This window comes from Gavia stellata, chromosome 6 (assembly GCF_030936135.1).
Source record: "Gavia stellata isolate bGavSte3 chromosome 6, bGavSte3.hap2, whole genome shotgun sequence".
In the NCBI taxonomy this organism is placed as follows: Eukaryota; Metazoa; Chordata; class Aves; order Gaviiformes; family Gaviidae; genus Gavia; species Gavia stellata.
This window is the reverse complement of record NC_082599.1, coordinates 28,077,384-28,102,187: the sequence shown is the minus strand read 5'-3', so window position 1 is coordinate 28,102,187 and position 24,804 is coordinate 28,077,384. Positions and strand designations below refer to the sequence as shown.

General features: G+C 40.7%; 1 protein-coding gene across 4 annotated transcripts in view; it reads right to left on the bottom strand.

The window, feature by feature from the left end:
* Positions 1-2,960: 2,960 nt before the first annotated feature.
* DYNC1I1 (dynein cytoplasmic 1 intermediate chain 1) overlaps positions 2,961-24,804 on the bottom strand; it is a 179,318-nt gene continuing 157,474 nt past the window's right edge. For all 4 annotated transcript variants that reach the window (XM_059818411.1, XM_059818412.1, XM_059818413.1 and 1 more), the window contains 2 exons: positions 21,902-22,027; positions 2,961-3,071 (listed from right to left, as the gene is read on the bottom strand). In XM_059818411.1, coding sequence (XP_059674394.1) covers positions 2,961-3,071; positions 21,902-22,027 — 237 coding nt within the window. The remainder of the gene's footprint in view (positions 3,072-21,901; positions 22,028-24,804) is intronic.

The following is a 24,804-nucleotide window of genomic DNA, read 5'->3' as shown; positions in this document are numbered from 1 at the left end:
CTCTTTGCTGAAAGTAAAGGGTAATCTTGTATTTATTTCCCTACCGGGCAGACTCTAAGGCACATCTTGTCATATGGGCTGTTTTGGCAAGCCAGTAAGGTGGAGCTAGCTACTTGTTTAGCAGCAGGAAAACCATTCAAACAAAACCTGTTGGAGATTCCTGGAAGGGCAGCAACAAGGGCTGGTCAGAAACTCCACTGCATGGCAGTCACGACCAGCAGAAGGGGAGTAAATGCCTCTTGTTCTTGTTGGGTGCTCTTCCATCTGCTTCCGCTGCATGTAATGGCCCTTTCGTATTGTTGCTCTATAGATACAAACCTGGTCATTTCTGTGGAAATCTGGATCTTTTCCTTGTTCCCTCTGTGTACTGCTGAACCCCACTCAAAAAAAAGAGGCAAGAAAAATAAAAAAAGAGGGACTTCGATCATATTCATTTGCACATAGCAGTGAATGCTGAAGATCTTCTGAGGCTGCTCTTAAAACCATTTTACAAGCTATTAATGCCATAAAGTAGGGAGAGATTGGAAAGTGAACATGCAGCCCTCCCTTATGTTCCAAAAATGGAACGGTAATATGGAAAAAGTGGAAGCAAATTTGCCAACCGTTTCCACTGCACTGGTTACAATGAATGGGAGTCAACATCGATTAAACAGCCCTCCCTTTACACCGCAGCATACTCTCATATGGTGTCCCCACACTTTCAGATGTGGATTTACCATAGGGGGCTGAAAAGTATCGGGGTACCCACCACTTCTCCCCAGTGACAGCACTAGTGCCTCCCCCCCCTTCCACTTTGCACCGCATCTGCTTTGCCCACATACATAGACAACACTTACATATGCTTTTTGAAAGGAAAATGGAGAAACTGGAAAAAAGAACAACCCAGAGATGATGTCTAAACCGCTGCTTTATAGGTCTCTTGCCTGGTTGTTTATTAGCAGCCACCTTTAAGCTACAAAAGTGCTGCGAGTGCCACACTGGTTCTTCAGGACAGCTCCCCAGGTACTCAGGGGAGCAGCAGGCAGACGAGGCTCCCTAACGCGTGGCTCCAGTCTCACAGAGCCACCAGACCAACGACAGATGGATCTGTGTTGTGCAAATGAGTTCATTTGGGGGAAGACCCTGCTTACCATAGCCTAGTGGGCAGGATGCTTCCATGGGCACTGGGAGATAGCTTCAGGTCGCATGTCCACAGGCACCAGGACATATCTTCAGGTCCCACCATGAAGAAGAAACTAGCCCATGCATTCTCACTGGGAGTTATTTCTAACCACCAAGAGGATGAGGGAAATCCAGCTTCTCCAAAGGATTCATTTTCTTAACCTACTCTGGCTTTTAGCAGTGCAGAGACTTCCCAGTGGTTCTGGGTTTGACCATAGCTCTGAAGAGCATTAAATGATATATTCCTCAAGATGACTGCCCAAAGACGAGAGGCGGTTCCCTGCAAACTTATGTACAAAATCTTTGTTGCTGTCTGACTTTCAATGCTTCTTGCTGTAATGGTCTACCTGCCCGCCCAAGTGCGTGTGAACAACTGTTCAACCCAGGTGTCAGAGCTGTGCTCTGTCTCAGCATAATGTCGTGATGCAAACATAACTAGCAGCCTCACCACCAAGGTTAGCATTCACCAACAACCCTCTGGGCCACAGCACTCAATAAGATCAGTCTGCACACTATCTTTGCTCAAGCCACAAGAGTTTGTCATCAAGGAGAATATTCCCTTGTGCCCTATCCCAACCTGTCCCTCAAGACAGTTTCAGGAGGCCTTGTCCTTCCTATTCCTTTTCTCTTAGTGCATATGACAGCATGGTGCTGCTCTGCGTATGCATGTGTGTGCAAGTAAGCATGCACAGCTAGGGATGGAGGAAAAAAATAAAAACAAATCAAGCCTAGAAGCTGACGTGGATTAAGTGTCTGCTCATGTATGATCTGATGCATGCAAGTCCATTACTGGCCAGTCCCCGTAGCTGAAGGTATCTATTTACATAGCAGCTGCACGAGCGTTCTGCAAGTCAGGGCACTCACATTTTCCCAGTGCCTCGCCAGTGACCGGTAATGAACATGCTGAGCACTGCTGGCAAGGAACAATTAACCACACTGCGACAGAACGGGCTTGATACATTTTATTGGCAATACTAGTGTCATACTTGGGAACCACAACCCTTTGTCAGACTGTTAATGTTAACTTGCATGAGAAGTATCAGTGACCAACTGTATTTGAAATATAGTTAAGGTACCTAGAAATAATAGGCATTTAAAAAAAAAAAAAAAAGGAAAGGAAACTCATTTCATCCACTCAAGCCAACCTTTATAGATCTTACATCTTAAGCACAACTGATGTACTGTAATTGTTATGTGGACTTTAATGTAACCTCTACAGCAGCACACAGACAATGCAGTTCTCTCATTATGCACATGCTTTAGGATCGTTTATTTTAATGCTTTCAAATAAATATGTTCCATGCAGCACACCGCAATAAATAAGGAGCAGCAACTTTCGTATAGTACATCCATTCATAATGTAAGTCACCATGTGAAACACCACATCTAAAGTCTTTGGCCCAGTCCCATACAGTGAAGCACACCACATCTGCACATAATCATATCTGGCTTCATATGGATTTAATAGGACTATGCCAGAAGGGCAATGTGAGCACAAGTTTAACCAGGGGTTCCTAGCTATTAAATACAGCTACTAAGTAGTTAAAAGGCAACAACTAAACCCATAAAGGGTTGATTTGTCTTTTCTTTCTTACTTTTCAGACAGAAATATAAAGTATGAAAATGCTCTGGATATTTTCAGCCTTGTGTAAAGCAGCGTGATTAATACGGAATGCTTTGAGCAATACTGGCACATACACTGGCATCAAAAGCCACAGCAAGACTGATGCTGAACATCGGTGTACTCAGTGGGGAAAGCTGCTGTTCTGGTGATGGCAGGCGATGCTCTTTCTCTTCCTCTAGGCCGACAGCTCCACCGCCCCTTCCTCTTCGCTGTCTGCTCGGTTGGCGCGGATTTCCACCAGGGTCCGAGCGAAGCGGGTCCATTCATCGTTGTGCGGAACAGCCAGCTGGGGGACAAACCGACAAGGAATTAAGAGACTGCATGGGGAGAGCGGTTCTCTCTCTGGCCCAAAATCGAGGCAACTCCTTTGAGGAGAGCTCCTACCACAATCAGCACAGTTGTGCACGGTGAAAGACCGAGACATGGGCCTCACTAACCCAGCGTGGGACAGTTGCACTGTAAAGTGCTGCCGAATTCCCAGGACAAATCTGGCAGCTTCCTATTTAGTACCAGCTAGAAGGAGCTTTTACAGTCAGTGGCAGAGAAAAAAGCTTTATCTGCTTTATTTTAAAGAAAAGGTTCTTGCTGGAGTGTTGTTGCAAAATCTACCCCTTGGTTAAAATATTTCAGATTTTCCAAACTAAGGCGAGGCCTTGATCTCTACAAGTATATACATGTATGTTTAACTTTACACATGTGTAGAGCTGGCCATTTGAAGGCAGCTAGGCTGTGCCCAAGTGTAATTGTTTGCAGGACCGAGGTCAGTGTGCGCAAGGTAACAGAGCTTTTACAACACTGAATTGAAACTATTTTCCTGAAGTTCATTAAAGCTCTTAATAGTAAAATAAATATATTGTGTTATTTTAGTTACCCTCCTCTATGTTAAAGAATTCACAATTACAAGAAATGCATTATAATGGAAATGTTATACCAACTGGATACTGCATTACTGGTCTGGTTTTTTGTATCATCATGCAAGACCCATTTCCATTTAATACCATTGATGTTTCTAATGAAGAGCTCTTGAACATTAGGCTTCAAGAGGGATGCGTAATCTAAATAGCTGAACTTCCAGACAAAATGCTTTAGTGCTATGGCAAAATAATACTGCAGTCATTTCCAGCTGGATCCAACACTGCAATTTCTGGAAGATAATGCAAGCTGGGACTGAGATAATTAAAAAAAAAAAAAAAAAGGCAAGCAGTTTTCTCAAACTTCGTTTTCATTAACTCAAATTCCAGAAAACAGCAACAAGCATCCAGATGAACCATGCACATTTTTACTGCCCTCTTGAAGCCCTGTGATCATGTCTTGAATATAATAAGAAAAAATAACTGTTTCAAGATATTATGCAGTGCTTGGTACTGAAGAAGGCAACTGTTTGGAAACTACAGGGCATATAACAAACTGCTGTCCACCTTAGCAAATGGATGCCTTTAGACTAAAGAATGCGTATGACGTTAGCTAATCCAGTTTGTGGTACCCAATATTCAATCTGTATTGACTTGCTTCTCTTAAAACACCACCAAAAATGCCATGCAGATGGCTGGCTAACTACGTCTATTTGACCCTAGCAGATTGTAGGTGCATACGAGGCTGTGTGGTACACTGTACTGGAATACAGTCAAAGAACTTTCCTCTCCTTACATCCCAACAGCGATACATACAACTGGAGACTAAGAAAAGGATCTATTACATGATCTAGCAAGCCCAGCTGGGGAAAGAGCTTGTGTATATGCCCACCGTTAACCATGTGTGAAAGCTTCACGTACACTGCTGCAAGTTCAATATTAATCGTATGGACAGGAATTTGCAATACTGGATCTAAAGATCTCCTCTGTACCTGACTGGCACTGATGAGTTTTTCAACTATTTTGTATCTAGCTTTGCCTCTACATCCAATATTTTTGGGAAAAACATAGCGTGTGTTTTAAAGCTTCCCATGTATAGCGCATATATCAGTGACTCAGTTACATTATGAAGGGCTGGTGTACAAGTTTGGTTTTTTGCCTGTTGAAACACTGAGTATAGTACAGTTCAGCATTTACCGAGGCTACAGACTGAGAAATGCAACCTGTGTGAAAACCATCTCTGCCCTCAATAATAGGTGTCGCTGCAGTCTCTGGGTTTTCCCTTCTTTGTCTTCGACTTTTTGCATTCTTCTCCTTTACTTTTCCCAGGAACGGAGACCAGAGTTACAGGAGTAGATCATTTGAGACAGCTGTCTCTCAGGGTCACACACACAGATGTGGATCTGTTATGGTCTTTATTTGAAAGACAGCTCTGTTCTTTCAAAAACCTTCAACAGAAGGAAATGTAACACCAGAATGGAGGTCAGTGCACCAACACACAAGTAGCCGTAGCACAGGTTTGGTCACAGCCACACACCTATACAAACTACAGTACAGTAAGTTAAGGGACAGTGCAGAGATCCTTCTGTCATAGATGCAACCAAAACCAGCTGTATAGTAATTTCCCTGTTACTATTGCTTGTGGCCTAAAATACTTTATTTCTTGTGATGTGTATGGCACTATCGTTTATCAAACTCTTGAATGAAAACATGAAATGAGTCTCACTTATTCCCAGTAGTAAAATCATCAAAGTGGAACAATATCCTAGGCAAAGGACTTACTGAATTTAATAAAGCCTCATTTCTCCTTGTCTTTTAAAGTCCTAAACAGCATTACATTGTATTAAATGGCTGAAGATGACAATATGTCATTCTAAAAAAAAAAAAAGGAGAGCTATTTAAGACATTGACATAATTTAATATCCTTTACTCCACAGCATGGCCACAGATAAAGAAAATCAAAGTCCAGCCTATTAAAACAACTTGGTATCTCAAACTTGAAAAGCCTCCCCACAAATGTATGCATTACATGTATTACTGTTAGCTGACAGTGTTAGCAAGGCTTGGGCTGTTTTTAATGACTCAGTTCACAAAACAATTAATGATCGAAGTGAATACCTTTACCACAGACATGAAAACATTCAGCGCCCACATACAGTCTAATTACTTAGAACTTTGTCTTATTTTACCTTATTTAATCTCACAAATTGCATCATGCTTTCAACAAGGGGCCAATCCTACTAATAGACTGTTAGTAGAATAAACCTCTCTTCTGCAGGGAAATGTTGGCAATAATGAAGTCAAAGGAAAAACTGACTTTCATTCCCCCCTACTTCTTTCTGTGAAGGCCCTAATACCAAACCACAATAGTTATACAGCAAAAGACCACAAATAAAAACAAAAGCATCCACAAGCTCCAGTTCAAATTCTTGTCTGAATTAATGCTCCCCTTCCAGTCATTTTCCATTCAAGTTCCTTCAGCCGGGCAACACTGACACCCACAAGTGTTGGAGGCCTGCATCTATCTGTGAAATCTCCCTTTCCGCTTCTCTGCACAAGTTTTTTCTGTAAATACCAGGGCAGGGGTAGAAGAAATGAGGAGATACTTCATACAGGAAGGACAGAGGTTCAGAGCTATCTGGGTGTTCCTCACTTGTTTGGTGGTTTTGCCATTTTTCTGTCCACTTCCAGTTACTACAAAGCAGCACGTGTTGAGTCCCAGCAGTCATGATGTCGACGCAGGTTACAAATGTTCAACAAAGCACAATAACTTTAATTTAATAACTTATATTAACATTTGGGTCAGAAGGTTATTTGAATGAACTGACACTAAGGTATGGAGCACAACAAGAAAATAAATGCTATTAAGTGTTCTCCTTTGATCCCTTCACAATGGAAGGTGAGCGCTACTCGCACCTAATTAATTGACTGAATTACTCACACTGCTTTAACTTAAATACCATGGCACGTTTAGGTTGCGTCAGATAGTAATTCTAATGAGGAAACCCAGTATTATCAAAGCAAGGTGGTGACTTTAGCCAAGCCCTGCCTGTTAAGCTGTTGGAAGAGGAGAACTTTTGTCTTCTGTCTGGCTTTTAAAATACCAAGTGTTCAGGCTGCAAGCCTACCAACCTGCAAGTGTGACTACAAGTTTATGCATCCAAATAAACCTGCTTCTGCTTGTGAAATTACACGTGCTCAGCTGGTTACAGGAGTGAGAATTTAGTACAGGAAAACATCTTCTTAAGATGTCAAGATGGTGACCCATTTTTAATTGGGTGGAGATATTTAACTGAGGACAACTGGGGTCTCTCATTTCTCAAAAAATTAAAAAAAAAATCAAAGTTTTCTTTATATCACTATCAACTTTTTAGATCTCCTCCCCCAATTCACTTTCATAAAATACTCTTCCAAAAGCACTCAATATCTATGATTATCTGTAATTGCTTCCTATGTGATCAATAACATATAACAAATAACAAAGACATGTAACATACTAAATACTAGACACATTTAAGATTTTACCATTTAAACTAGTTCACAAACTGTTTTTCTTGCTGATATTAAAAAAATTATTTACGCAATGCAAACTCTCAATTAATTTTTCCACCGCCACCATTACTATGATTTTAGATAAGCAGATTTTGGATAAGAGAAGACAACTTCTTGAGCATGCTCCTCCTGGCTGAATGGTGCAGCACAAATAACGTGGCTGGAAAAGGAAACCCTCCCTGGGCAGCACCTGCCAGCCAGCAGTCTTCAGACCCCCATGCAAAGTGAGCTCAGCTGAGCCCCCAGATTGAGACTGGCTGTGTGCTGCCGACGAGGGCTGATATGCAGCAGCCACGATTAATATCAAGCACCGGAGAGGTGGATTGGCAATTTCAGCAAGCCCAGGGTGGCCTCCAGATAGTAACACTAAATAGATTTCTGCCTAGTCCTGCACGGTGTTACAGTTATCAGTTTATCTTATTATAGATAAATAACATTATACCTATGTGAATCTTCCTCAGCCTGTGCTTCCCCAGTCCACCATATGCACATATGCCAAGGGAAGGCAACTCTTGACTGGACACACCGGAATACAAAGGGCCTAGAAAGTAAGATGATGGGATGCAACAGCAAAAGGACTGTAAATTAGGAGCTGAGATCTTCCTGTCCTCATGTTCTTCTCCTTCCCATCTGCTAAAGGTGGCTTGTTCCTGGCCAGCTAGAAGCTCCTTGTCTCTAGTATCATTCTCACCCTCTTCTTTTTTGGGTGATAATGTGTCAAGCTGTGCTTTCAAGACTGGAGAGGATCTAAACAACATCCAGATTTGGAAAGAAGGGATTTGTCTAGCTGGACCACATAGGTCAACCACAGTAGGTTCCCCCAGTTAATTTTTCGGAGTCATGGCGTTACAGCAGACTTTGAAGCAACAAGGCTTGTAAAGTTTAAAGGTAAAACTGTTCCAACTTGTGCCTACTCTCCACTGTAGATACAGGATAAAATGACCAGACCCAAGGGAAATGACTGCCAGGATCTTCCTGACAAGCACCTGGCTTTGCCTTGCTGATGTGTCACAATTCTACATGACTTATGCAGCGCACAAAAAACCCGTATCTCACAGTGCCACCACAGAGCCCTTGGATTTTTGAACCTTCTGAAGCTTCTCTGTGTTTCCTGGGTGATCACTCTAGCCAAGCACTTCACTTACCTGTTAGCTTTCCAGCCCTGAAGCACAAACACGTGCCCCCCTCAACGCTAGTACTGACCAAGGAGATGGTTTACGTGCATCTAGTAAGAGACTAACGGAGCACTCTTCCCCCGAGTCCGCCAGGCCAGCTAGTTGCAGGTAGCAGCATGAATGCAAGTTTCACCAGGAACAGCCTCCTCCACGTTCCCGTCAAGGTAGAGATTTCGTCTGTGTGCAGAACTTCCAATACATACACCAGAGATCTTACAAACACAAACTGTATTTCCCGTGCTTTCCTAGAAACTGTGCTATTAGCAACTTCACTGAACACTACTACTCTTAAAACTGTAAGACAGAACTAAGGAAAAGGAGATGCTCTGACCAGACAACTCTCGATGCTGCCATTTGTGTAACTGGTGCTGGGCTTCCCAAGCAAGCAGAACAGCAACAAAAAAACAGTGCCTGAAGACACAAATCAACATAAATTTCTTTTCATTTTCAGATCATTTAACACCACCTAGTAACATTTGCTCTTTTAAGTTAGGTCTATTAAAAAAAAGACGACAAAGGAATGATTTTGAGACAAAAAAAAAAAAAAAGCTTTGAATATGCCTTTTAAAGGAATCTATCCAGAAAGTTGAAATAAGATATTACAACATATTTCAAGATTTTTGTACATTCCCCTCCTATCCATCTTTTTTATGGCTGAGAGCGTTTCAGCTCAATTTGTCCAAATCCTGTATAGCTTCAGTTTCCCTGAAAAACCACTTTCCAGCAAATGAATTATTCATTGAGGATATTTCACTTTATTCCTGGCTCCTCGCCTTCCCTGAAGCCTGTAAATCTTTGGGATGGGAGCAGGCAAACTCTTCCTGCCTTCATCCCTCCATGCTCTTGTCCAGCACAGCTCTCCTCTGAGAGCCAGGGACTCTCCCGAGAAGGAGATAAAATGCAATTTCAGCAGCAGCCACCTCCACTTTGGAGGAACCAGTGTCCCATAGGCTCAAAGGGAGCACAGTTGTCCATGTTCAACCTATTGCATTTCCTTTTAATGACTGCACCTCACGGGTCAATCTACCTGTCACTGAGACACTGGTTCATAACCCGCAGGGCTGATCACTGGTGAAAGTATTGTGGAATCCCAATCACCACGTTAATAATCACTTTTTTTTTTTCATGTTCACCCAGAGTTCAGACACCTCAAAGCAAAAACAGCCGTGGGAATAACTTCCTCAGCGTTGTCTCTGACTGAGGGGTTGTTCTGAAGGGGCGAATTTTTCCAACCAGAATGGTCTATAGTCGCTTCCAACACACACGTCCCATGGACACAGGTGTAAAAGGAGAATCTGAAAATGAACCGTTACACCACTACTTGGAACGATCTGCGAAAGTATGTGGTCTGCAGCCGGCCTGCGCAACCATATTGCCACACACTGTTTTCAATTAGACGTCTGCAGACGAGCCTGCATGGTGGTCCAAGATACACTCTAAGGGTGACAGCGGTTCCCGAGTCAAAAATCTGTGACCCATTCAAACATATTTCATAGAATTATAATGCTTTCTTATTTTTGTATATAGAAAATCTTGTTCTGATCTAAGTTGATGGGTTTCTATAGCTAGCCACCATGCTCCTGGAGATGAGAAACTTTCTGATTAACACGCATCTTTTATTAGTTGCACTTGGGTTTGTTGCTGTTTGGAGGTAAAGGCTGATCTTATTTTAGACAAACCTGTTTACTTGTCTCCACTTCAACGCAGCCATATTTGCAAAAAAAAATCTCATATCCAGCAGGGAAAATAAAAACTATATGATAACCAATGTTCCTCTCATCTCTAATATACTCTGTTGCTATTATAACTTTTGAGAAGAGCAAGTTAAACACTCTTTGAAGAGAGAGCTAATTAAAGCTTAGAAAATATTCAGATTAATTTGAGTAGAAAACAGCAAGTCTGGTAAACTAATGACCAAAATCTCAGACTTCACACTAAGTTATTTGTGTATGTGGTTTACACCATTTTTATATTCTTTCAATTTAATAGCATCATCAAATAAATGTAGCTTCAGGCTAATATAATTTTAGCTATTTTCTCTAGGCAGACTTTTTGTCAACCTATATTGTCCATATCACCCTCTAAAATTAAGTGCTGTATTGAAAAGAAATCTGCTGCAAATACTTTGTGCAATGGATTAACATCTGAAAGTAGTTATGATAGTATAGGTAAAAATATTTTTAATGAAGATAAAATATAACTACTTCAGCTTGGTGTTTTCTAAAAAGTAGAACAGACAATCGGACTAATTTTCCAGGTTAAAAGAGAGCACTTGCAGAATGAGGATCATCATAATACTTACAAATGAAAAACAAGAATTACAGTTCCACGTTAAGCAACTGATACTATCTTCCAGAATTCAACAGATGTTTTATCACTATCATTGAGGTGAAAGCAAATACGTAAATGTAAATATTAAATATCTTGATATGCACACATAGAGCAGGCAGGCATGTACCTATTGAGGCTCTGGTCTTGCCCCCCAGAATCAATTACAGACCACCTTTGATATTCTTCTCAACCTATATGGATTTTTTTTTTCCTGAAAAAGCCTATATTTTTCCAGGCAACACCCTATGCCACACACATGGATGGAAACAAAGTGGGAGGTAATATGCAACGAAATGGCCACCAAAGTAACCAAGAGCACCCTTTTCACATAACTATAGTACCACTGTACTTAACTCTTGGGAGAGCCGAGCATCACTGTTAACAATGGATGAAACCACTGGCAGGAACTCAAACCCCACATACTGCATGCAGATGATTTTAATAAGATACAGTGTTTAGACCACAAAGGATACACTCCAGAGTAGCTCTATATATATTTGTTTACTTAATTGAAGGGGTGAAATACCATAGGCAGCCTAAATACTGCATTTATTCTATGCACAGCAGTCAGTCTAGTGTCACAGACACAGTATACACCACCCTTCTATGAAGTTAATTACTTAGCCCTCATCTAGATTAATGTCTGTTGTGATTTATTTCTTTGCAATTCACAACAGGGTCTGATTTAACTAGTGCTGCCATAGTAAAAAGAAGACAAAATATTAGCTGATACGACAAAAAAATGGCTTAATCTCAAACAGAAACTGAATCCATTTTCAGCAAACTTCTACTTTTTCTCCTAAGGAGAACAGTAGCTGCTGAATTGTTACATAGTTGATGGTAAATTATGTTTTGAATACCAAGCAAACAATGGTGTTATTTTAATAATTTATATGTAATGTGCAAAGATACACTGTATAAAGGGCCTACATAGGAACTCAAGCATTTGAAGGCCCATTGATTCTTTTCTAAACTTCCGCAGACAAAGAGGACTAAGTTACCTCGATGCCAGTCTAACAGGAGAATAGACTAAAATGTACTCCATAAATTATACATACCTGACACACAAATGCGTGTTAACAGAACATTAAACTGCAGACTGTAACACTTCAAAGATAGGAAATGTCAGAGTTAAGGCTAACTCCCTTAATTTGAGCATGTTATTCATTTTGCATTATGATACTCTCTTTAATCTTAAAAAAAAAAAAAAGAAGTAAGAAATAACAAAACCTGTGCTGGAAGCAAACACCAATTATGGAAAACTTCAGCCTGAAGGATTAACACTTGACAGGGCATATGGAAAAGAAAACAAGGAAGTGGAAAGTATCTTTAATTGTAGACAACACTACAGTTCCACCTGTAATATCAGAGTTGGCTCAGGCTCTCCACTATTAACCAGAAAGAATGATGTCCAAGCTGTCAAACAGATTAGATCTCCCTCAATTAATGTATCAAAATGCTGCACTTGATATCGACTACAGAGGATAAAATATTGAGTAATCACCAGTCATCTTGAAAGAGATGACTGAAAGTTGCAATGTAGATTACTTTTGTTTCCTTAGATCATCTCTTATTTTTAAAATACAAACATTAAGCTATAAGCTTATAGCCTGCTCTTAAGCACACCAGAGTGCTTTCACCTGTCACATTGTGAGGTCCTCTCCTATGGATCTCCTCAAGTGATACTTTCAATGGCAGAGACTATTGGCCTGTTTAAGTCCTTGGAAACAGAAGAGATTTAATATAATTAATCAGCTACAGGAGCAGAAACAGCATCTGCCATGCTTCAGAAAAGCTAATGATTTTACTTCAAAAGACGTGGTGCCCTAAGCAGTAGAAGTTCTTGCAGTTCCTACCTTTCCACCACTTCTGTAATGCCATCAATTTACAGGTTGACTAAGAAAAAGTGAGGCACGCTGCCTGCCATTCATCTCCCATGGGGATCTCAGTCCTGCTTTGACTGCCATTTCTCAAAGTCATTGAAAACTCCTGTAATTTTTTGCATGAGTTTCAGGACATTTAATGCTTGGAGCTAAAGGATCAGGAGAATTCCTTCTCTACCAACTTATGTTATCAGTTCTCATCGTTGCACTAGAAAGCCTAAAAATACCAAATGGATCAAAACTAGAAGGTAAGGAGCCTTCAACCTATTGTTCTTTCCAGTATCTAAATTTTTTTTACTGCCAACTATGTTGATTGGAAGAACTACCGCATCATTTTTACTTTAAATACTAGAGCTGCAGCCTGTGAGGTAGCTACACTGGCAAGGGTGCCTCCCTGGAAGTTTAGCTGAGTGAAGGACTGTTGCCTCAGGGAAGAAATAAATCATGGTGTCTTCAGCTCAGCTTGCTTCCTTTCCAAACCAAGTCAGCCATATCCACACCATGCATGATTCATGCCAGGAAATCTGGTGGAGCAGGAGCTGTAAAGGACTTTTGCCACGGCTTTCGGGCTCCCAGTTGGCAAACGGACTCTCACCAAAAGCAGCTTATGAACTGTTCAGACTTTGGTTTGCAGGAGAGTTGCTATCTTCCCTGAGATTTTGCACACATTCCATTATCTGCAAAAGCTCATCCATGAAATAGCAGGGGTTTTTGTTTTGTTGGGCTGGGGTTTTTTTTTTGGTTTTTTTTTTCTTTCATTTCAGACGTAGACTCTTCCATCACTCTAGACACTGGAGGACATATTTCACATTTAAATTAAACCCTGAATATGGATTTTTAGCTGCCGAATAGGATGTATTAAGGCCCAGAGTTATCCTCAGTTGATATTTTAGGTTTAACTGTTACTTTCCAAGTCACAAATTAAATATTTTTTTCATGTTCAAAATACAGACCATTTTGCAAACCATAAAAAGAGATTGAAAACTTAGTTACAAGTTGTGACAGGTTGAAACCACAGAAGCGTCGTGAAGAAAATGAGTTATACAAAGCAGCTCTTGTTTCCGAAGTGTTTTAACACCACAATAACACATGAATTTCAATAAAATTTCCAAATTGCTGCACACAAACTGAGCTTAAACTAAATTTTGCATTTGGTAATTTTCTCCTTCCATACTCTCTGTTACTTGAAGCCATGAACATTTTCCAGTAACACTTCTTTTTACATCAGAAAGGGGGTAAAAACTTTTAAAGAAAATATCACTCAACAGACTAACTAGATATTTAAATTACACGCTCCATGACACTATTAGCACACATTGACTTCTGCTCTGTCCCCCAGCAGTGTTCCAGGATGTAGTGTCAGGATGGGGCAGACCAGCTAAAGCACTCGCTCAGCTTCCGCTGCCTCCCCAGCAACTACCATGGAAAGCCTAGACCCAGATTATCTTTTCCACTAAGCCTCTTGGAAGGTTTTCAGGAGAAGCAGTAACTGAGGAGCTAGTAGTGAAGCCACTAGTAGTGCCAATGAACTAAACATACAGTGGACAGGCTGGTATGTCTGATCGGGAGCCTGCCTTTCTCCTTTCTCTCTTATCCTTTACAGTGCTTCTCAGCTCAGCAGGAAAATACCGACAGGAAGATTGTCACATACATCTCTCCCTTCTCCCCCTCCTGCGGGCTTTACTGTGCAGAAAGGGAATGATCTCTTACAGCTTCTCTTCTGCTGCTCTCATCACTTCGTTATCTGAGTGCCTTCTAATAGTGCATTAAGCTACATGATTAACTCCTGTCACATGTGGCTTGTTCTCTCTGATCCTCTCTGCAGGGGGAGGATCTGGGCCTTTGCAAGGGAAAAGGAAACATACGTCGGCTTTAAAAGTAGTGTGCAAATGAATAAAAAGGACTGGGGCCAGATTTTTGTTGGTTGGTTGACTGGTCTTCTTAAGCTTTTTATTTCATATGATGAGGACTTGAGGAATTCTTATAAAAGATATTTGCATCATATTTGAAACGCATGTCTTCTTAGCCCATGAAATTCTCCAGGGAGCTAGTAAACTCTCTCTGGAGAACTACTGAAATATTTCATCACAAGCAACTGGATGGTAAGGATAAAGAATCAATTGAATTTTTAAGACAAGTATTTACCCCCCCCCCCATCTGATTTCACTAATGCCCATTTAATTCCACTAGCTAATCAACAAATGAGAGAAAGGGTATCTTCATTAAAAATCTGGTACTTCCTCTTTTCTTCTTAAGAAGTAATATTCTGGTAGTAAAATGAAAGTGGAATTTCATGTTCATTTATATATATAGTGGAACAGAAGAAACTGTCATTACCAAGAACAAGCATACATCATGGCATCAGGCAGGGGAGTGACCCTCTACACTGCGTGCGACCCACTGCTGTATCACACACAAGCACATCACAAAATCCTGTTGACAGGCTCCACTTTGAGAGGCTGTCTGTCTCACTGTCCCTACCCGCTCTGGAACTTCAGCCTTCTGATAGTTAAAAATATTCTTCTCATTTTTGACTCAAATACATGGCCAGCTTGCAGCCACGTGCTCTGGTGGCAGCGTATCCTCAGCTTCACTAGTTCTCCCTCTCTGACCCCATGCACTCCTATCTCTGCAAGTACATGAATCATCTATATTGCCACCAGGCTCAGACTTCCTTGGCTAGTGACACCAACTTCCTCAGCCTCTTTCTACAGGCTACTCTCCTCTCCCAGTAGCCTAGACCCACATCTCTCCCTTATACGTTTCAAGTGTTCTTTTAAAAAAATACACATTTTTAGACAAGAGGGAAAGTCATCTGGAGGTCACCTTTTAAATAACGCTGGTTTTATGAAGCTGCTTTGTAAGTCAGAAGGCCACAACGAAGGTGACTGAGATGGGCAGAGAGGCAGTGATACCGCATGATGTGCAAGAGGTGTCACGGAAAGGGAAAAGCAAGGCCCTAGACTGGCACTGGAGATAAAACAGCTCCAACCCTCAGCAGCTGGTCTTGGGTAAATCAGATTAGTTAGATCATGGCTCAGTTTTCCCTCTTGAAAAGTACTTCTCTAACAAAGATTGTTATTAGGAACACAAGCTTCTGTTCTAGCTTACTTAAGTACCAAAACAGACTGAAAGAACAAGGTAACTCATATCCTTTTCCATTTCTTATCAGACTAGTAGGAACGTACCAACAAGCAAACAGCCATGAATATGAGCGTATAGGAGTACTCACAGGCATAAATGTGTGTATTTATATGTCTGGATGTAGCCAAGCCTCATTTTAAACTGTAAAAGTATATAAATGCTTCGTTGTAACTTATCAACATAACATTGTTTTTCTACAGGAGAATAAACCAGTGCTTGCATAAAGACCTCAAAGCATTCACAGTAACCTAAAGTAATGAATATTGTAATGAGAAACACAAGTATTTAGGGTGATAATGACTGGACTTTGCTCTACTTAGATCGTCTCACCCCCTATGGAGGCTACCAAAGCTTAAAGATTTTATCACCCTAGTAATCAGCAATGGGTAATGGCCTTCATAAAACACAGTAATTAAATTGACTGATTTCAAACTAGTGCATTTTTTTCATTAGGGAGATCTTATTTAACCTACTTCAAAAATCCCTTTGTGAATACTGACTGTATCAGTCAAAATTCGAATGATGAAGGACGAAGAGCTTGTTCTGTTCAATATTTCAGATATTATTCAAGTAAAAAGCTGGAGTTCCTAGTATGCTGTCATTCTCTTCTGGGTTTTTTTTTTTTTTTTTGTCATCTCTAAGAGCTTCCAGTTTTAAAAGTCTCTCAAGTCTGAACATTATAAAACTGGGGGTGGAGGGGAAGCAAATCAAAACCCTAGCTCTTTACATTTTCCAACAACTCTTAAGAGATTCTGCTTTGTTAAAACATGATTTTAAAATCCTCCAAGGCCAATGTTCCAACCTCCCTAGCAAAAATATCAATGGTGAAATTCAGGCACTGCCTCACAATCCATTTAATTATCCTTTATGCCTGGATTGTGTGTGTTGTTGTAACTACTGTATCTTACTTGATCTTTGAATGCTTTTGAATAAAACTTGGTTGTAAGCACAACCCCTTATTATTGCTCAAATTTGCCTTCACGATATGCGTGTGAGGCATTTATCTGTGTTCCAATACTTGTAACTCAACACAGATTTTAAAATAAAATATTTTATGGCGAGTCTCAACTCTGCTTTTGTGGCAAAAACATTTCCTAACTCAATATATGCTCTACAGGAGCTTTATGATGGCAAAAGTAAACCTACTGGAAAATCTACCTGGATAACATGACACAAAACCTAGTTTCATATTTCTGTTTCTGGGCTACAGCAGTTTTTAACTGCATGAAAGAAATGCTGGATGCTTTCCGTATGAAATCTATAGTGAAACACAGGGATCTCAAGATAGGAGTACAAAGTACCAACCCTTCCCCACTCTACCCAGAAAAATAAGTGACTCAGTAGCCATGCTGAAATGTGAGAGTTGGTCACAAATATGCATTTCTCTCTGTTTAGAGCCCTAAGAATCTCAGAGCAGCTGTTAAAGGCTGCTGAAATCAAAGGAAATTATTTTATAGGCACCAGTGGGATATTCCTGATTGTACCACTTCATCCACATATTTCAGGCAGTTGCCAGCTCCTCCCTCACTGGTCATGTATTTGAAAATGAGATACGGGATTAACACCCATCATGGAGCAAATAGGGAAGTACACAAACAACCTAACACAGCAGCCCTAAAAAGGGCTGAAGGAGATATTCACTCTGAAACCTAACAAAGTCCATAAACATCAATATGATTCTGATTTCACTGGACAGAAACAAGGACAGAGGTAGTAACTGTGTAAAGAATCCCAGGTAACTGCTTTCTTTGGCAGAGCCAGCTTTCCTGGACGGTCTAGGGAAAGACCTTTTCTTACTTTTCTGCAGTTCCCCCTGTCATACTAGTTGCCCTTTAAAAGCATGACTTGAATCAACTGTCTGAAAGACCAACAAATAGATGCAATAGTTTGTCCTGTAACTAGTTTTACAAAATAATGTACAGTAATAAGCTCCTTGAGATTACAGTTTCAAACTCTCCAATTCTGTGCTGCAAATTTACTTTATATTGTATTACAATCAAATAATAAATAATTGATTTACAGTTTCTATCTATTTATTCACTGTGCAAGCAGAATATGACCTGGAAGAGATTAATGGGAAAAAAAAAGAAATAATGGAAGGTGGATGAGAAGCTGCTTCTTTCCAAAGGTGCAAAGAGCATTCTCAATAAGCCACGTAAGCAACAAACATGGTTGTTAAGAGAATATTTATGACAGCGGCAACTGTGTAACATCACTGAAGCATGCACAATGGGAGCAAGCTTTCCAGAAAATATATCTACGAAAGAGACATACAGTTATGTCTAACTATCAATCATCTGGACATGTGAATAAATCTATAGTCAGTGGTTCATGTTCTGTTAAAATCAACTTCTACCATACAGAAAACTTGCTGCCCAGTAAGTAAGCCATAAGACCACAGAAGCTAAAATACATTATACATACTATCACAATAATAATATCTCAACTACTAGACCAGCAAAGGTTTGAATATTGAGAACTTAACAGAGAGTAAAGTGTATTTACAATGACTGGTTATATTCTCTGGTTAAGTTACATAGGGTTTAAGATCCCATCACACTGAAACAATCAGATTTTTTTGTGTTTGTTTGGCTTTTTATTTCATTTCATAATTCACATTCTTTAAATCAGTGGTTACTGATCCACAAGAGCACATCTGTATGGACTATTTAAGTCTCCTCTCCCCTGGAAGTGTGTGTATAACTCCCATTAATGCTAATGGGCATAAAGCATACGCATTGAGGAGAAAATAGACCCCTCACTGTGAAAATAAATGTGTTCAGTTATTTTCAGACACGATGCCGAAATCAAACAACTAAAAGTACATACTCTAAGGAGATAACATTATACAGCCTAACTGAAAATGTCACCATTATTTTTAACTCCTTGGTCATGGACTCTGCCACGTTATTCATATTTCTGCCACTTCTTGTGTCCTAAAGACTATGACTGGATAACATGAAAAAGAGCCAAATCCTAAATTCTTACATAAGCAAAACAGCCCCAATCCCACACTCCTTGCCTTCACAAAGGATGAAAGGTTAGGCCTCGTGTGTTATGTTTTCACTTCAGCCATCTAATGTTTTCTTTTTACATCATATGGGTTAATAGCAGCAGTAAACTTTACTGTTCTCTAGCATAGTTCTTTAAAACTGTGATGAATCTACCAAAGTTAAAACTCCTATCACTTAAATTTTTTCCTTAATGATTTGATATCCTGATGTTTTCTGCTCTGATCAAAAATCATGGAGTCAATTCTGACTGTTCAAACAGGAAAGAAAAATTGCTTATACAGTAATGTGAAATTCAAAGACACCGTGCTTTATTATAATACAAATATAATCAAATTTTTTCTGATGAAACCAATGTTTTATGAATTTACAGCTGTTCTAATGTCATATTTGGAACAGCCATGAGAAAAGAAAGGTTTTGAAAAGGGTGCAGTACAAGTGGAGCATTAATGTTTTTGATGAGTGTATTTAGGGTCTTTGTAAAGAGGCCTGCTGACTTTTTAATGCGAGTAGCACACCCATCTTCCCAAATCAGAGAGATGCACCTTCAAATAAGTGGATGCTACTGAGTTATCAGTCAGGCAGGGATGAGTTCTTCCAGTGATGAGGCCTTTTCAGAAGTGGATGCTGTAGGAGACAGATAGAGTGCTACTGCTGAAAGGTCAACTGTCCCAGCTTAGTGTCAGGCTTTGCAAGACAGCTGGGTCAAATATGAGAGCTAGGTACTGCCAGGTGCTCTACGGTTCAGCTCCCAGCTGCTGGCCCCTTGCCCCCAGCCACGTGCTCACTCGTCTACTCTCAGAGTCAGTTCACGGAGAAAAATACCGCAAGGAAAACAAAACAAAAAATAAATAAAGCACACTTCTTTGGTGATCTAGCTCCCTCCCCACAATGTGGGTGGTGACAAGCACTGCTACCGGCACAAAAACTGGACAGCGAGGGATATGGCTAGGAATGGCTGGCTGGCAGGGGGAGAAGGGCTGCCCCTTTTAAACTGTCAGACCAGCCCCACCATACCCCAGAATCAAACCCATACAAAAAGGACAGTCAAAGGAGGACCCCAGCTGAGCCAAGGAACAGTCTGCATACTGAAGTAAAGAGGGAGCCTTAAAGGCTGCCATATTTCTGCCAGACACTTCCAAAAGTGCATGTGCATGCTGTGAATCCCCTGTGCGTCATGCCTGAGGACAGCTAAGCACAAAATAACTCACCAGAGAGCTCTTTATGAACTGGCACAGAGGGTTAATGACTGAAGAGGCTGTTATTCACTGTATGAGCCCTCAGTTCCAGGCTCTTGAGCTGCAAAGCATTTCTGCATCTCACTTAAGGCTTCATAGTGAGGAGGGTTGTGCTACAGAATATATGAGCACCCTTCTTTTTTAAACCAGAAAAAACCACTAACAACACAGCAGCCCTGGTGGTATCTGAAGCTGCTGCAGCCCAGACCACTCTCCTAAATTTGGTACAGGAATTACTGCGGAGAATGATACTGCCGAAATGAACCAGGCAACAAATTAATGAGTTCCTTCATTCATTATGGAAGAGGACGAGGGGTGGCAATGGCCCATGACCTGTCAGCAGCAATGTGGATGGACATCCGTCTGTTTGCATAAGTGTGTATGGAGCTGAGCTGGAGATACCAGGGCTCTGCACAGGCCGAGCATGCAAGATCTGTGAAGTAGAACACGTTATTTAACACTGATCTGGACTCACACAAATAAATACTGTTGAATGACTCTCTTCTTCCTTTTCAAGTAATAAAAGCCTGTCTGTCTTTTTGATCTGAGTGTTATCACTGTGACTCATGTTGCAAGTTGAATTCTGATTATACAGAAGAAAGGCCAAAAACTTAAATATTACTTCTTCTGCATAGAGCCCTAAACCTATTTTCTCCTGGGTGAACTTGCAGGGATATACAATCCTGTGAATGATTTGGTCTATGATATGCAAAAAGAAACATTTCTACAGCCCGTCTAGACTCCCAGACAAGATCAGACTGTGCTGTCATCAAAGACATTTCCATAGCCTGTCGTATCACTTGGAAGACAGAAAAACAACCTTTTTGGAACAGTCGTGCAAAAATGAAAAAGAAATAAAAACAGCCTGACCTGCCAGTGTCATAGTGGAAATCTGAATGCAGTAACCTTAGACAATTTAGAAATTATGCTAACAATACAGCAATAAGTTTCAGCAAACATTTGTGAGGAAAAGCAACTCCTGCACAAGTGAATGCAATCCAAAAATATGAGTCATGCACAAACAATTTTGCTATGGGCCATAAAATAACTTTATGAGAGTTACAGATAATTCGGTATGTATTCTATAATGTTTCCCTACTGTGTAGAGATGGATATCTCAGTATCCTATCACAGATAATAATGGAAAACAAATTCTCTACATAAAAGCTGATTGCTCAGAGATTCACCCTTAACTGTTCCAAGGGATTGTAATGCCGACAGAACACTTTATACCCTATTCATCAACAAAGAGGTAGATTCCATCAGTGCCAAACACACTGCAGTTTAGATGTTTTTTGTAAGATGTAGCAAGGTGAATTGAGAGCAGCCTTAGACACAGAATACGCATCCTGCTATTTCTCAGCACTTACATACTTTTTATCACACATGCACCTACCATCCTCCACAACGACACCTCTCATTTCCTCCTGTTAGTACTTTTGCACATATTCAGACATATTGACATATTCAGTATGAAAAGAACAGATTTATTCTGTACATGTCATGCTGAGAAAAATCTACAGCATTACGCCAGTCATGAAATAAGAAATACTAGAGTATAAAAGGTAAACCCTCCAGGAGCAACTTCAGAACAACACAGCTCTTTTTGCACCTCTATTTTCCCCTTTATGTTCCTTTGTAACTTTTTCCAACTGTACCCATAGAACCATTAAAAACAAAAGTTTTAAAAACACTGAAGGCTTACCAAAAAGACTTCTCTCATGAGACTTCTACTAGTTAACTCTTTTACAAGGCAGCTTTATGACTAACACACTGTTGGCAACTCAAAATCAGCGGGACTTCACTGAAAGAAATCTGGCTTATTCTTTGGAGGTGTCCTACTCGTCTAACAATACATGATCTTCTATCAAACTTGGATGTGGTATTCTCCAGGAGCCGAGCTTTAAAAAAACCGAAACCAATAATAATACCTCTCCAACATCATAGATCCATATGCGGCCTTCTGAATCACCAACTGCTACCTCCTTCCCAGCCTGGGCCCAGCGGACACGGTTGAGGGCAGAAGCTCCTTCTATGGTGACACTGGCTGTGGGAACCTGTTGAAACAATAGGAACAGGAAGGACAATAAAATCACACTGCCTGCAAAGTCAGGGGTCAGTTTTGAATGTCCTGTTTAGCTGGGTGAGTCACAAGTCCCTTGGCATTGCTGGAAGTAACATACAACCCTCGTTGGGGGGAGAAAAAAAAGGGTTCATTGTTTCTTCCATCACATCTGCTAAGAAGAGGAAAGAGTAAGAGTTTGCTTGGAATGAGCAGGGAAGACTTTTCCACAGTAAAGGGCAGTAAATGAAACATTTTTTTCTACTTAACCTCGGCGACATGCGAAACCACATCTGCTTCTTTCTCAAAAGTCACTGACTTATGACCAAGAACCAACTGAGAGTAGGACTTGGCTTCAGGCCTGCCCTAGCTTCTGGCCTCTGACTCGCGCCCAGATAACCTGATGGTCAGCAGACACATCCCTGTATTCATGCTGACACATCCTTTAAATCCATACTCACCTCTGCGGCTAGATGCAGAGCTTGAAACCCAGGTATTGCGTCAGAAGTCCTGAGCTAATCACTTCAGAGCCAGGACATAGCAGAAGTGAGAAGAGCTGAGCTGACATTTAGGAACTCCTACAATATATTCCCACAATTCTCTTTTACATCCCCAGGAGACTACTTCTGCTTTAAATACACCTGGATGCTGTCTAATTTCCAGCCCCCCTCCCCACCTCAAGACAACCAACTTAACAGGTGATCCACAAGAATACATAAAGATTCTGGTTAATGCGTGGGATGAATAAAGCAACGAACACGATCTTAGGAGAAGGATTTGCAATCTATGCTGGAATGAGGGCATCAAAAGATTCTGCAGGAGGAAGGAACTGTGTGGGTGCTTGTCCCAGATAGGTAGATCACTTAGTTGATTTAGGTCACCTCATAAGACAAATGACGGTAACACACAAGTCTGTTAATGCTCCACCCAGCTGCCTTTAATAGGAGAACCTGCCTGAGCAAGGAGCCTGTAGCTTGGCAAGACAGTCTTCCAAACAAGGCTTTTTAGCTTTAATGTTTTTTAGGTCAGGGCAAACATGATAGGATAGCTGCAAAAGCAGCTCCTCCACCAGATCCATCTGTGGGAACAGGTCTCGGTCACATGGTGGGATGGGGACGAGGGTGTGCCCTGGGATCTATAAATGGATGTGGAACTGGAGAGCAGTCCAGGTAAGAAGAGGTACTTGGACAGGAACCAGAGTCTGGTCTACCTGTGGAGGAGTGACAGGTACTCCTTCTGTCCTCATTGTGGGCACACTTCAGCAGAAGTGAGAAGAAAGCAGCTTGAAGGTGGTATTAAAGCCTGGCCTGAACATCGACAAACTGACAAGGTTAACAAAAACAATGTTTTGCTGACTCCATCTCGGTACTCTGGCTGTAGCTTTATATTGTGGTTGTGAGATTGGACAGGTCCAAAGATCCTTGAGAAAAATAATTTAAAAACAAACATTGTATAGCTCCAATGCCAATACTACTCTTCTCCTCAGTTCTAACACCTTTGTTGCGTCACACAAGATGAGTGACGGTAGGAAGCTGAACCTTTGCAGACGTCCCAAGACCTCGTTAGGGCCGCAGTGCATGCGCAGCCACACCAGCACCAGGAGGAGGACTGGGAAGCAGGGCTGCTTGCCTTGTCTCTCTCCACCGGAGACTCCCCGCTCCTCCTCCTCCTCACTGACCCAGGCTGCAAAACCAAACTGGCACCTCAAGCACAATGAGCCTGCCAAGCTAAAGCATCACCTCCGCAAATGGCTTCACGGTAGTGTTCCGAGCCCCGCTTGTGAAATGCAAGAGGATTTTGTTTGCAGAATGATGTAGAAATACAGCTGGGTAAGCAATCAGAAAGCAGATACCATCCTCCCTCCCCCTTTAAGAAGCCACTCAAATACAAATAAGCTACTGGACTCATCTCCCCATTGTGCAAGGCCTACGTCCTGTCCAAGGCAGTATTACCCAAAAAAGCTGGCACACTCTAACTCCTCATCCCAAGTCTGTTAATGCTTAGTGGGAAAGAGTCAATGGCCTAAATCTTACATGAGGTCATTGATCCATGATAAAATCACAGTAGAAAACAAGCAAGTTTTATTCCTGTGATCACTGATTTCCAAAAAAAAAAAAAAAAAAAAAAAAAAAAAGCTATTTTAATTCCAGCCAAAATTAATTTCATAACATTTGGAAACGGGTTTCTTCAAACAACAACTAAATGCCACATTTCTAGAGGTCTAATCCACTAACCAGTTGTGTTTCTCAGAAAACTGTAGATCAAAGATATTTGTTTCATACACAAATATACACAGCGTATATTTAAGGCACTGAATTTTCACAAAATCTTTCAGAAGGCTGAAATACATAACTCTAGAGCTGGTTTTTTTGTTAATACAGCATTCTTTCAGTGTTCCACATAAAACTAAGCAGCACGCATGCCGCAGACCCAAGACACAGCCCATGCTTTTTTTCAAAACCCGATGGTTTTGTAAAATCCTGTTACTATTCCACAAAGCTATCTAACAAAATAAAAAGCAATAATAAAAATCTAAATAAAAAGCCTTTTCTCCTGTGATATGCAGAGAAATATAGTCAAACCATAGTATCTTAAAATAGATTTGTCTGCTCTCAATAGTGATAGGTTAAATTACACATGCCTATTTTAGATTGAAAAGATAAAAGTTTATTTTATAATGGTAGTATTATGTTTTTAAAATCACATTTGAAATACTTTATAAATTTGCTAAAGTTGATGCTTGTCAGATTTTTAACAATTTTGAAATGAGAT